Source organism: Genypterus blacodes, unplaced genomic scaffold (assembly GCF_046128005.1).
Source record: "Genypterus blacodes isolate CSIRO-AG114 ecotype Tasmania unplaced genomic scaffold, CSIRO-AGI_Gbla_v1 ptg000131l_1, whole genome shotgun sequence".
Taxonomy (NCBI): Eukaryota; Metazoa; Chordata; class Actinopteri; order Ophidiiformes; family Ophidiidae; genus Genypterus; species Genypterus blacodes.
The window spans coordinates 264,930-280,000 of NW_027466933.1; the positions used below are offsets into that span (position 1 = coordinate 264,930).

A 15,071-nucleotide genomic window follows, 5' to 3' on the forward strand; every position below is an offset into this window, starting at 1 on the left:
AGTATTGACGTCACTGGGCATCAGTGGTCTCCGTGCTGCCTTCATGTCACCCTCCTGAGCTCCGATTTGTTAAACTCTCTTGTTGTGTAGTAGTTAGATTTCTCTTGTATCAAATCAATAACAAAAAGGCGTTTCAGCACGATTTGTCAGCGGATGGTTGGTTAGTTGAAAACACATCTTGAAAGAAAACTACGCCATAAAATGTACCTAGATTTATTATATTATTATTAAATTAATTACGTTTGTCCACAGATAGAATGATAGATAGATAGATAGATAGATAGATAGATAGATAGATAGATAGATAGATAGATAGATGGCAATGAAGATGGTGCTTTTATTGAGAGGTCTTGTGGTTCGTCAGCATTATTTTGTAGATCTTTATATTACTCTATTGTCTCCTACATTTCTCCTACAAACCCTGGTATATCTGTTTATAGTTCAGTCTCGTTTTTGTGATGATAGTCATATGTTGCGTAAAAACAAAGAAAGAGACCCTTTATTGTTGAAGTGCGCTCCGGAGGTGACTGGCAGAAAATTTCCAACAGTCCCTGAAAGCACCAAGCTGCAAAACTGCGAGAGAAGCGCTGATTGAGGAGCAGAGCGGCGGCGGCGACGACGGCCATCTTAGAGCTCCCGCTGGTGCACAGGCTCATCCTCTGGACTTTATTTTCTTATTACAGACACATTTCACCTGACTGACCAGGGAGGAGGAAGGTTGTCTCTCACCAGGCCGCGTTTTAAACCTCAAGTCGGGATGCGGTTCCGAGGGAATAAGCAATTTGCATCCGTTGTCGGACTGGTCCTCGGACTACTATGTGCGGTGGAGGCAGCTAAAGGTAACTAAGCCGGGATTTACCCCGCCGTGTCGGGGCTGTGTTAACATGTCACCCGGGCTCAGGCTCCGGGTTTGACCGTGTCCGTGCTGAGAGTTTACGGTCGCTGCTTGCGTAGAGGCCCGGGTGGTGAAGGTTATCAGGCAGCGGGCGTGTGCAGCCGTCCTGAGGGATGCGTGTTCAGGGATGGTCCGCTCTGGAGCCGCAGCGGAGGGATGTGAAGCGCCCCGCCGGCAGCAAGTGCATCCCGCTACGAGCCATCACATTTAGCCTCCATATAACCGTAAAACAAACAGCACTGCTTTATTACTTTGACTATTCTCGCATTTGACTTAATTTTGCATCTCAAATTACCCAACTTGACTACTTTAGAGATAATATCAAGGCCACGGTTCGACCTCCTTCTGGCATCTGCATTCAGTCTATTTTTGGGTGCTGGCCTCTTAAATCTAAAACATGCAGAATTGACGAGAAATGAATTATTTAAGATGATTTACTCAGCTTGTACTCGTTTCATAACCTTCTTGCTTCATTCCAACATGTTTCCAAGAGCTTTAAACACGCCGATTCATCACAATCAAAGAGTGCTGTCATGTTTTCTCCCCTATCCGCTTTAATTTGCATTAATAGGCCTCATACTTGTTTTGGCAACCGTGTAGACGCACTGGGATGGAGCCTGGCTACGCATTGCAGATCCTCCCCACAAGCGCTTATTCACGTCCGTGGATTTAAAAATTAATGTGCTGCGATCACAGGTTTAAAGTCAAAGTAAAAAAAGCCTTCAGCAGGTCCGGGTTTACTTTTAAACCACAGATCAGGACTGAAATCGTTTGTTTGGGTGCAATGTCACCACGGAGAAAGCAGCTTTCTTTGCTGCAGGGCGGTCCGTGAACGCCTCACTGCATGGATCCATGGACTGTGTCATGGTGATTTATCCATCAGCTCCCAGTTTGACTTCACTGGCTGTGTGTAAGTCACTGGTCGGATCAGTTTGCCACGGTGCTGGAGGTCAGGGTGTGTGTGCACACACCCGTTTTATGATCTATGCATAAAATAAAGACTGTAAGGGATAAAGGAGGGATTGCACAAGAGCTTAATCTGCCCATATTTCTCTCTGTTTCCACCTCCAGCAGCTGTGGAAGCAAAGCAGTAACTTGATTATGTTTTTGCATCAATCACTCAGAAGAAGCCTATAGTACTTTGTCCTGTGGGAGTGTGTAAGTCTTTTTCTTTATGTTTAAGCCAAGTATGTGTGTGTGAAGTGCACCTGCTGGCTTTCCTGCCGCTATCAGCAAAGGACGTGTGAAATCACCATCTTGGTGCGAGCTTATCTTTTATTGTCTAAAGGTCAGTCGGCTGCTCTGCCCTGTTTCTGTGCACCACTGTGTGTGTGTGTGTGTGTGTGCTGCCGCTCGGCTTTGTGTTTTCACCGCCCGTTGTCGATTTTCTTTCACTTCACAGAAGCAAATGCTGCCTTGTTTTGATGCGTAGACGTCAAATATTTCAAACGCCTCCCTGAGCTGGAAGTGAGACTTGATCTGACGTCGTCTTGCTACAGAAAGAGCAGAGTTTACAAGCCTTGGCAAAGGATAGGAAGGTTCTCCTCTGAGCACCTACATGAAACACACTAAACATATAGATTTACTCAAGTCCTGGTGGATGTGTTGTGGATTTGAAGTCCATCCAAGTCTTCACCTACACGATATGATTCATCTCCCCGTCGGGAGGGAAACGCCAGTGAGTGTAGAACTCAGGCCAGCATGTATTTGTCCGTGACGGGCCGGTTGAAGTTAGCGTGTTCCATTGGCTTCATGTGTGTCAGACGTTTGTGTTAGCGTCCCTTTAGCATGCCTTTAATTTGTTTAACTTCCTGCTTCTGTGAGCGTCTGCTGGACGAGCCCGTGTTCCTCTGAGACACACACACACACACACACACACACACACACACACACACACACACACACACACACACACACACACACACACACACACACACACACACACACACACACACACACACACACACACACACACACACACACACACACAATGAATAGCTGTCTGCTGGGAAGTTTCTTGGCTCATTCATCATTGCATTAACAAATTGTGGTCGAACAAATTGGATCCCCTGCTTTGTGTGGAACTGAATCAACATTCTCTCTCTCTCTCTCTCTCTCTCGCCCTCTCCCTCTCGCTCTCGCCCTCTCTCTCTCTCTCTCTCGCCCTCTCTCGCCCTCTCCAAGTCTGGGATAACGTCAATATTCTAGATTATGTGTTGCCTAACACATGAATGCTTTGAATGAGTGGTTGATCCTTGCATGTTAGTTCTGGTTACAGCAACATAACCTGTTTCTGTTCCTCCTTGTTAAACATCTCTTATTGGCCCATCGTGTGCTGCACCTCATGAAACGACCCGCAAATACGCTCTATTTATCTTTGATCCATTTGTTTATTCTAATAATTGCTCTCTAATGCTTGAATTAAGTCCTGGGTGAAATGCAGTAATGAATCCCAGCCTCTGTTCCGTCCGTCTGTCTGCAGGAGCCGCTTACCTCAAAGGAATTCCATTAGTCGGACTTTCACAGGAGAGTTTTAACACTAATTGACTTGATTGTCCCCTCAGAATACAGAGCGACGCTCAGCAACGTCACTGTGGAACGTTTAATGGACTCGGCCTTTAGAAACCCTTATTGGTTGAAGCTTTATAGCAGTTGAATCTCTCGTCCCATGTCGGTCTGTTGATCTGAACATCCTTCAGGAATCTGCTACGCACTCTGGCGTCTGCTTATGTTGTGGCAAACCAGCTGACAATAGCTGCGTTGTTCCCCTCCCATGCTGATCTTATATGGCTGTGGCACGATGGGTTCAGGGTCGGTCCACAGAAAAATACCAACACAGTGCGGCGTGCAGATGTTTCACCTCAAACTCCCTCCGTTCCCCCATCAGCTGCAGGAATAAAGGAGCCGTCAGCTGTCAGGGTGCCACCCAGGGGGGCTGTAGATTGATGGAAGTCATTTCGTGTGGCGTTTAATGATTTGTTCTGCCTTTTTCTCAAAGCGTCTCGTCGCGGAAAGATTCACAGCCTGAACGCGAGCGGTAATTACACAGATGTGATGATGGAAAATCTGCGTTGGCATTGAATTCCACTTCAGCGGCGTCTGAACTGAGTGATTGCTTGACGTGTTGCACCGTGTTGCTTTCAATAACAGTTGACTTGCCACCGAGGCTCCGGCTCTACAAATTAACTATTAAGTGATTTTTTTCCCCCGTCTTTATGCGTAGAATGCACAGCTCAACAAAGCGCTCTTGGCAGCAGACTTGGGGGGTCGGGGGTCTGGGTGAGCAGTGTCACAATGTGCTCACTGTCAGAAGGATTGTGACCCAAGACCCCTAAAGAATGTGTGTGTATGTGAGATAATCCTCAAAGTGCTCAGTGTTGTAAGTTGTTGTAACATTTTGCCATCCCAGTGCCAGAGAGACGGAGGGAGGGTCCTGGTCCTGGTCCTGGTCCTGGGGGGTCCTAGAGGATCCTGGACTCATTGGGGCTTGGTTGGTGACTTCCTCCCATCGCCGCCTTTAGCTCCCTGAATGGAGCCAGTGAACCGTCAACAATGGGTCGCTCAGTTGTGAATATTAAGTGGAGCTTCTCAGTCACTCAGCTGCTCCGGGTCGTAGCCAGTCTGCGTTCATGAGGTCGTGTTAATGTAGAGATAATAACAGTATATACATCCTAAACCCCTCACTGTGGAGGAGGAGGAGGATTAGAGGGACATGGAGGAGAGACCACAGGGAGAAGAGGAACATTTGTTGTTCTCAGTAAACAGCCTTTATTGATCAGTCTGTGAGGCATTCAGGTAAGAGGCAGAGCTCCGTGTCTCATTCTGCTGTTTTTATTGAGACTGGAACATAAAACCAGGGCGCTCGGGCTTTAATTCAAGCCACAAGCCGCCTCTGCCGCTCCTTTATCTCTGCCTGTGTGGCTTCACTCCCTCCAACGTGGAACGCCGGGCGTCCATTCACGTCGGGCGCGTGTCCACGTTAAACCCGTGGCTCCCTGGGAAACAGGAAACAGGTAACCAGAGAGGCCGTGACCTGCAGCTCGCCCTGCTCCACTCCAGAGGTCCAGGCGTCTCTCTCTCTCACTCCTTCACTCTCACTGGGCCTTTGTGCCGCTCACACAGAGACGTGATTGAGTTGCATTCAAGGCACCGCGGCCCCCAAAACTCCCCCCTCTCTCTTCAGAAGCGCACTTGTCTGTGTGGAGGGTGTGTTCGTTTGGTCAGGCGGGGGGGTGTGATTGCGTAGAGGACAAACAAATGTTGCCTGGCAGGGAAACTGAGAGGCTCTGCTGTGTTGGGAGTGTGTAGGATGTATAGGGGAGGGGGGCCCCTGGGATCTGGTCTGGCTTTAAGAGCCTTCAAGGCCTCCCTAGAACAGCCGCCGCTCTGTGACGGAGTCGGCCGGCGCGGACAAGCTCAGGAGCGCGTTGGGGCAAAGCAAACACAGGAGCGTGGCCCGTGTTTGGCCCATGTTTGGCCCGTGTTTGGCCCGTGAGCTGACATTGATTATCCCTGCTCCCCTTAAAATCCATGAATCTTAAGGGAGTTGCTGACTGGAAGTCGCTCCTTCAGACGCATCGAGCGCCTGCACCTGTTTGCTCGCAGTTTATTTAACCCCTTGGCGGATATATCTGTCTGAATCAGGGTCTGAGCTGCTGTGACGGAGGACGGGTGGTGTGTGTGTGCACCTGTTTACCACCGGGAACGCCTGCGTCTAAAAACAACCAACAACAAAACGAGTCCATAGAATCCAGTCTGTGTTCAGGTAGAGATGTTTACATGCACTCTATACTCAGTGTGTGTGTGTGTGTGTGTGGACAGGATGAATAGGACCCTGCTGCTGCTCTGTGTGTGCGTGTGTGTGTGTGTATACGTGGCAGGTTGCGTAATCACAAAATAAGGCAGATCCTCCTTTGTGCAGAGATTAAGAGACGTTTCACCACAGAGACCTCCATGCCTGAAGACTTCCAGCTAAGTGGATCATCTGTTCCTCACAACAAACCTTCATCTGTTAGGCAGCCAAATATCTTCACTCTCATCTTCAAAACTCTCCCTCAAATGTCTCATCTCAATGTTGACGCCTACACGTTCCTGATTCTCCTCTTTAGTCAGTAAATAAGTTCAATCAGCTGATTAAGAAACCCTAATGAACCCCTTTAACTCCATCCATGTCTTCATCTTCCTCCATTTTACAGTGAAAGAAGTACTAACTGTTACATAAACACACACACACACACACAGACTTCATCTCACATTAGCACAAGGATTTGTTCTTCTTCCTCATGCTGCTGCGGCTAATGAGACAAATGTGAATAACAACCTGGCAACAGAGAGGCTTTATATAGTGTGGCACAGTAATGAGGCAGCCTGCAGATGCTGCCACCGCAACCGCCACCGCCGCCTGTGACGGGACGTTGGGCTGCTAATTCCAATGCCTCTGTGTCTCTAATTATACATTTGTGTAAGAGAAGATGCTGGGCTAACTCAAAGTCTGAGCTGGAGGAGTTGCTCGGCTTTACCTCTTCCACATTTGCATGTAATCAAAGAAGACGAGGCCCTGCAGGATGTCGGCCGTCAAATGTAAAATGTGAGCTGAACTGATGAAGCGGAGCTCGCTGGCGTGTTTGGGCCGCACTCCATCGCTGTTACGTAAAGAGCCCTCTGAGGTTTTAGGGTCCATCAGGCTCCATCTGATGATTCCAGGCCGATCACATGCTGTACCGTCTCTACGTGATCCTCCCCGTGTGTCCGGAGGCTCGTTTGTGGTTCAGCCTGTGACGACGGTTCCTCCTACAGTCGCTCGGCGCATCGCAGCATCCATCGCAGCATCCCGTCCAAATCTCAGGATTACTTAGGGATGCGTTGCGGCTGTAATGTCCCCGCAGGAAGTGTCTCACCGCGGTTAAGAGGTCAAACTCTGTCGCTCAGATTGCGTTTAGCGGCGTTGTGTGACAGGATTGGCGTTCTCCCTTTCTCTGCTGCTTTGGGAGAAAATCCTGTGAGTAAAGCTGCAGCTGTGATCCGCATCAGGCCAGAACCAAACCCACGTTCACGTTCCTTCAAGTAGGAGAGAATTCATCCAAATACCAGCAACAAAAAAAGACTTATTTTGTTGTTTTTGTTTATCCTGAACTTCCTGCTCGGATAATCTCTTCCTTTTTCTTTGGGTTTATATTTTGTTAACATCATCCCAGGTCATTTTTGTGGCACAAATAAATCCCCGGCCTGTCGCAAACACAGCTTAACACACTCTCTGTCACATTCGCCTCCTTAGTAACCGTCGTATCTAAATCAGATGTTGCCACAGACCGTTCTCCCTCCTTACGTAAACACATAAAGCCTCGTCACGGCCGCTCGCTTCCGTTCCAGCGCAGTGTTTGGGTGCAGGTGCAGCCGCCGGTCGAGCTCTCGCTTATCGTCCTTCACAGTTCCTCATCATGATGCAACACAGTGAGGCAGCAGATCTTAAGAGTCTGGGCTCCAAGTCTGCACCGTGTTTAATCACAAACCTGCATCATTTACATCTCAGACTAACTGTTTGATCTCAAATGAAAAGTCCCAGACGTTGGCCGCCCTGATGATGATGATGATGATGATGATTGGATCTCTTCTCCCAGTGTTGTGGTGTGAAGTTCAGTTAGATATACATTATTAAAAGAGTTGGCAGTGCCTCTTGTCTTCCTTTTCATTCCTTTCTTTGTTTGTTTCTGCTTCTTTGACCTTGTGACTGAATGAAATAGAGACACATCCCATTACAGGATTAAATGTCCCTCGCTTTATTTTGCCGTGTAACAGGATTGCACGCCAGGTACGGTGTTACCGGGTTGTAAGCGGGTCCGGCAGCGTCGCCATCTGCGCATTAGGCGTGCCAGGTGTGTGTGTGTGTGTGTGTGTCACGACTGGATTTACTCGACTGTGACCTGAGTTTAGTTCCTATCTGCACATATCTGACATCTTTATGAAGACACACTGATGTTCTAATGAATCACAGCACCGATTGGTGTTTTATGTGCATGTTGTCACGGGAACCTCATATTAACATGGACCTGGGTGTGTAATTAGCCGGAGCCCGTTCCGTCTGAACTCTTCATCAAATATTGATACAGAGGCTGCAGAAATGCGGCTGCAGCTCATGTTCGTGTTCAACTCCACATCTGGTGCAGTGACGAGACGTTTCTGTAGCTTCCTGCTCATTTTCTCTTCTCTGATCTGCGCTGTAGCACAGGCAGGCACTTTTTAATGAGCTTAATCCGTCTTGTTTGGACCTCAAGGCTCCTCTGAATGGCTGAGCGACTTCAAAATTACAAGTCTGGAGTCGTTTCTCTTCTGTTCTCTAATCGTGATGTGAGAGACATGCAGAGCGTTTACAGTCAACACACGAGAGACAAGCTAGGTTTGAGTCCTTATAATTCATGTATTCAGTGAATTTGAACGGAATATAAACTGTATTTTAACTTAAACGGCTCAATAGGACCTCTATTCCTCCGTTATTTGGTCGAAAATCAGACCAAATGTTTTCCTTTGACGGTTGAACATCTTTTCAGTATTTTGACCTTCTTCTGTCTGGAATCTTTGGATAGATTAAGAGACGTGGAACACTTTCACATGAAGCTGAGCCTGACTGAAGCACTTTACATGGTAGTCAGTTAGACATTCATACAGTTCCTGCCCTGCATTTAAGAACGGAGCTCCTAATCTATAGTCGGATGAATAAAGTGGCAGCACTGAAGGTAAACGTTCTCATCTCACTCCACACAGACTGATCACTTCCTCACACAGATACTTACCCACTTATAGTCGGGGAAAATCATCTGTCTACTAGATAATACAGATTAATAAAGTATTAGAATTAATCATCCAGTTTGTGCTGCCAAGAAGAATTATGCCGTCTGCGTCTGAGCTCCGTTCCTCCGTTCCTCCGTCTCACATGTCCTCAGTCACAACACCACAGATGTTCCCTCCTCCCCCCCGTTCAGTGCTGGCGTGCAGAGGGATGATGAAGCCATCTTGTCATGAGGCCCTTGTTGGCAATTTCACACAGTGTATGTGAGAATTTCACGCTCTGAATAAAGCAGTTTTCTGATCCGGAGCGTCGCGGGGAGACGAGGACGCCGGGGAGTTTAGCAGCAGAGGAGTTTACTTTGAGTTTGATCCTCTTCACAGCTACGCTCACCTGTGTCGGACCTGTTTACCGTCTGTCAGCTGTATTAGCTCCCATTTTTAGCTGGTTCCTCTCGTCTCTCAGAGTTTTCTTGGTAAGAAAACAATACCAGTAGCTGAGGATGAACTCTGAACAGCTCTGGACACACACATCTCCATCAGAGCTTTAGTTGTTTTGTTTGAAACACGTTGTCCCAGAGACGCGCTAATTAATGAGCTGTCTGTTCAAATCTGTTGCCCACTGAGATGTGAACATTATTGTGCTTCACATTTGTGGCTGTGCCCGGTTCATTGGAGAAGAAGCGGAACATAATGAAGCAGGATTCATGAGTCACAAAGCTTTTATTGCACTTTTTGGGTTTTGTCTCATTTCCTCTCCAGTCCTGTGTTTGTTTCTGCACTAATTACTGCACACAGGAGCCACAAGCTTCTCTTAAACTTGGATTTATTTTATTACCTACTGATTATATAACGAAGATGCAAATGTGCTGTGATTCCTGTTCACATTCTGATAGAAAATAAGGAATAATATGCAGCAATAAAACACAGAAGGTAAAGAGTTTCTCTGCAGGAAGACCTTCTTCAGTCGCAGCCTCATTATTTTCCAATATTTATGTATAAAATTTGTCCCTTTAAATCAGAAACAGAGGCTCTCAAACCACCGATGGCACATTTTCATTTTTCTTTCTTTGCTCTAAGCCTCAGTTGTTGTTATTATTATTACGAAACCTTGTTGGATTATTATGTAAGAGAGAGAAGCTGTGTAAATGGCGTGTCGGTCGCACACACACACACACCCACACACACACTTACTCTCACACACTCGTATTGTGCTGCTGTTTGAAGTGAGCTGAAAGCAACACAACTACAAATCAACTATTTCCTCCCGGTTGCTTGAGCGACACAGTGGCTTTCAGTTTGCATCGATGAGCTGAAATACGTTCTCCAGACTAAACTCACTTTATTGGACTGTTGGAAGTGATTCACTACTTCCTGAAGAAGAAGAATAAAGGGATTTAGATGAAGGCAGACAATCGCCTATGGATGAATCATGTTGGAAATCACACTTATTCCCAGACTTTGCTTGATAAGTAGAGTAGAGGAAGAGTCAACATCTCTCTCCCTGCTCTCTGGAGTCCTGATTAGCTTTGGTGACGTTGTGGACGTCGTGTCTCAGTGTGCCGTGTCAAAGAGGGGACACAGGGTCATGTTATCATTCCGGTTTGCTCTCTCGCCACGGTCGGCGTCACTCTTTGCAGCTGAGTCTCTGTTGCATCTAAGCCAAGCCCCAAAAATGTCACTGCAGCTTTTTTCTGCCGCCGCCGCCGCCAGCGACGACACAAACGAGCCACGACCGCCGCTGCTGCACAATCCGGCCCCAAAGTCATGATTGGAAGTGTCTGTGTCCCAGTCAGTCGTGCTGCCATCCAAGCTCATTCTGCAGTTTGGATTGTGGATGTGTGTGTGTGTGTGTGTGTGTACTGTTCAGCTGCTGTTGGTGAACAGTGAGAACCCAGATGTTATAATTCAGCCTCAGTTGATGAGTTTCCCCTGAAGGTCTGCGTGGTCTTTGTCCTCGGGGACGTCACGGTGTCTCACCCCTGTGGTCTCACATCGCTTTAAGGACCTTATGATTCTTTAATGATGCGTATTAGTGCTTCCAAAAATAGCGGCAGAGCAAACCGAGGCCTCATTAAAATTTAACGTGAGCCGCATCAGGGACAGAGATAGAAATCAAGTGAATAAACAAAAGCAATTAGGTCTGATAATTAAAAAGCAGCGAAGGGGAAGATGTGAGTCGCTAATTAGTGGGGACGGAAAGTGTTTATAGTCAAAGGAGTTTATACTTATACAAGATATCTCTCTGTGTTTTCCCCCCGCAGTCAATAAACACAAACCCTGGATCGAGACGACGTACCATGGCATCGTGACGGAAAACGACAACAAAGTCCTCCTGGATCCTCCGCTGATCGCTCTGGACAAGGATGCTCCTCTACGCTACGCAGGTGAGAGACCAGATTCAACCTGAAGGCCAAGAGAAGAGCAAATACAACTTTTGTATATCAGTCAGGAAAGGAGATCTTAGTAAAGTAAAGTAAGAATCAGGACGGCAGCTTTCACTTTGTGTTTCATTTCACACTCCAATTAAAATGTAACAGTTCTTCTAGATCTGCTTTCTTTCTTTGATTTCATTGAAGTCTCTTCTCTTCTTCTTCTCCTCCGTCTCCCTGGGTAGCAGACGTGCCTGGCTCAGTGGCACTCGTGTAGATTAGCTTTGTGGCTTGTGTCATATTGGCACACAGCTGGGCCACCGTCTCCACCAGATTGGACCTTTTGATATTCGCATCAATCAAAATCCCCCTCCCCCCCTCCTCCTTTGATATTTGTTGTTGTTTTCACTCAGAGGAGCGGCAGCTCACTTAGTTTGCCCAGGCAGCATTAAAGCCTTAATCACATCAACATCCACTTTGGCCGCCACTCAAAGCCAGCTCGGCACAGGAAATGATCTCCCGCCACCTGGTCACGTGACTTCTTTGATCTTTTGTCTCCGCCCCCTCCCCTCCCTCCATTTATCTCACATGACTGCAGAATGAGTCAGCAGGAAAAGCTCCAAACCCGCGTCATCGTTTTTATCAAAGATGCCAAACGTGTTATCCTTCATCACGCTACTGTTGCCGTAGATACAGATTACATTTGACCCCAAACAGCTGACGGCACACAAAACGTTAAGACGCCAGAGTTATGTGACAGCGCCGCAATTTGGAGTCTGATAACATTCCCATTATCTGCTGGATGCTTGCCTCCTTTCACAGTAAATTGCCGCTCAATAGGGAACTGGCTGCTCCCGTTTCTTTCAGCCGCGGCTCTCTCTTTGTGGCGAGCGGGGGGCTTTGTGATCGGCCTGACAGCCAATCTGGCTTCACGCGGCAGCAGCAGGGCCGAGCCGAGCCGAGCCGAGCCGCTCTGCTGTGCCAGCCTCTTTCCTGTCCGTCCATCTGTGCATCGGGGCTCGCCTGTACAGCTGAGCGGCCGGCCGAGCCTCGTGCTGAGCTGAGGTCAGCAGATAGTCGTAGCGTGAATAGGACGGATGTGTAGCACAGCCGAGGGCACGCACTGTGAAATTGCATGTTGGTGGAAGGACGAATAGCTTTTCCCTGAGTTGTTATCTTGTGTCCTTGTGGTAATTGCTCTGCCATTTCTCTTTATATGTCACACACACACACACACACACACACACACACACACACACACACACACACACACACACACACACACACTGTTTATGTGCTCTGGATGTGTGTTTATATATCACACCATCAGAATACATGTCATCTGTTGGGCCAGTCAGACTCAGTCACAACGTAAACAACACCTGAGTGACTTTAGACTCTGAACAGATGTTTGACAGGCCGTGTCTCCAGGTCCAATTAATTAAAATCACATTCCTGAACAATTGATTCAAACTCCTCCCTACATTGTACCCTAACCCAGGCATCCTGTTTCAACCACATATCACCTTACACACACACACACACACACAGCCTCTTTAACAGCTGCTTTACTGTCTCTTTAGGTCTCCGTTCTTTGTGTTCGTCGCTCTCTGTCGTGACTTCAAACCGATTAGAGCTGAAACACTTGAAACCAAAGCCAATACAAACTTGAAAATGAGCTTCAGCCGAGCCCAAACGAGTCGGTTGAGTGGAGGGCACAGGGCGGGCGAGGGGGTTTACCCACGAGCGTTGGGTTACTGGTTTCACGTAGGAACATTAGACGGAGGAAAACAATCTCCAGCACCGTCAGCGTTTATGAGATCAGCTGCCACTGAATATATATTAACTGGTTAATATATTCATAGTCCCCGGCTGTAACTCATTGTGTTTATGTGGCACTAACAGGAGAATAAACCCTGAAGGCCATACTTGCTCTAACAGTATCAGATCAGTCAGAGTGATGGCTTACCTGACCCAGCTGAAGGGGCCCGGGTCGTTGTGGAGGAATTTTGGCGAGAGCTGGACGGAGCTGTGAGGCCCTGAGCTCCTAACTGCATGAGCGGTCAGGAACAGCGCAGCCTAATGGGAAATCCATTTCTAATTGTTTCCCAGATCCAAAACGAAACAGTCTGAGGCCCTGAGTGGGCTTTAAAACCGGCAGCCCAGCGGAAAAGGCTCTCACTTCATCTTCATCAGCTCTGTGGAGTTGTGGGGTTCCTCGCTCAGCTGTTTTTGCGTTTGTTGTCGGAATTTATAGCCCCGGTTTTCAAATAGAGCGAAACCCACCCAGTGCCTTTCTCTGGAGCCGTGTGTGTGCAGCAGGGCCGGGCACAGAAATCTGATGCCTCTGATGCTCACAGGGTGCAGCGTCATCTGATAGCCAGTTTACACACCCAGTTTCGATACTTAAACAGGGTAATCTGACTGAAGTTAGCAGAAAGGGAGGCCGACTCAAACGTTAGATTTCCTGCGCACGGCGTTACCAGGTTGTCAGAAGTTGGAAAGACGGGCAGCGATGTAATTCAACCAGCTTGAATATCCCAAACGGCAGATATTAATGTTTTTTGTCGTTTGAAAGCCAAAGTTCAGTCCCTTTCTTTTCACATTCTGTCACAAACCACACGGACAGAAGTCAGTGTCTGTGGAGTTTTGTAATCCCTCCTTTCCTCCAAACGGGCAGAAGACTTCCTGCTTACGGGGGGGAAACTGAACTTTCCTCAAGGTGACTGTATGAGTGTGTTCCTCTCCTGTCTGTCCTCTGTGTGTATCCTCTCTCTCTTAACTCTTCTTTAATTGCCTTTATCTTCTCTCCCTTCCTTGTAGAGAGTTTTGAGGTGACCCTCACCAACGAAGGTGATCATGGGCTCTTCTTCTTCTGCCTTGTGCTTAGTTCTTTTTCTTCTATTAACCCACTAACGCCAAACAGCATCCACGCGTTACACAGAAAACTCCCCCATTTGGTTTTTTCTCTCTCTCGACTTTTACGTTCCCCCTTCTCACCCCCGGGGTTTTTTTTTTTTTTTATTGGAGAGCGCCAACAACTGGATGAAAAGTGTGATGTGGGGCTGCGTGTACTTAGAAATATCTGTGCATGAGACATCCATTGCAGTTTGCAGACTCTAACAGTTTTTCAGCTGTCACCGAGGGAAGAGAAAGCTGCTCGAAGACAGGAGTCCTCAATCGCATTGATCAATGTGGAAGGTCAAAGTCAAATTCAACCCCGATTCGGCGCCAAATCACAATCCGAAAGGCGATAAATTGGCTTGTCTACGATCCAATTGGTGTTTCGAGAAGATAAAAGTCCTAAAAATATCTGCATCTAATTGGAAATAAAGACATGTTGAGAAAGTTAGAAGGACTCCTGTGGACGTTTCTGTCTTTTTGTTGTGAAGTCTCCAAACGAAAGCTGCTGAGATTGTTAACTAATGCAAACTCTCTCTGCTGCAAAGTCTCTTGTTGTTGCATCTTTGCCTCAGCGGGTCTAAGTCTGAGTTAACTCTCCACCACTAATCTCCACCATGGCATGGCTGCAGTTCTCATTTTGATGTGGATGTCGAGCAAGTGTCGAGATATTTCTAACCCCCGGTTCTCATCCAGTTCCCTTTGGTTTTGGTTTTGGTTTGGTTTGGCCGCGGCTCTCGTACCCGTTGGGTTTTATGATTTTACTTTCTTTATTCTCATTCCTCAGTAGTATTGGGTAAGAGGCAAAATTGCACAGGAAGACTTTCATTGAATTTTTCTTAAACAAAAGAGATTACTTCTGTTTTTCCACCACTGACTATTTCCTTTAATTTGCCTTTTGTAAAAATGTGATCTTATCCTGATTTCATTGCTAATTATTGTGCAGATAAACGAGCCCTCAACACAAACAACACTGTTCTCTTTGTTCTCACATTTTTGGGGGGGGCTTTTGATTTGGAAGATCTTAAGTGCTCCTGTGAAATGCCTGTCCGTCCACATCTTCTTTTGGTTTCTGCCTGCATGACTGGATGCGATGTGGCTTGGAAGAGACGCTGGGTCTCCTC

The 15,071-nt window shown here is 47.2% G+C and overlaps 1 protein-coding gene across 3 annotated transcripts in view; it reads left to right on the forward strand.

Moving 5' to 3' along the window:
• The first annotated feature begins 615 nt into the window (after positions 1-615).
• The window catches only part of clstn1 (calsyntenin 1), a 25,449-nt gene continuing 10,993 nt past the window's right edge, over positions 616-15,071 (forward strand). For all 3 annotated transcript variants that reach the window (XM_076163459.1, XM_076163456.1, XM_076163457.1), the window contains exons 1-2: positions 616-839; positions 10,939-11,061. In XM_076163459.1, coding sequence (XP_076019574.1) covers positions 758-839; positions 10,939-11,061 — 205 coding nt within the window. In that variant the 5' untranslated portion in view covers positions 616-757. The remainder of the gene's footprint in view (positions 840-10,938; positions 11,062-15,071) is intronic.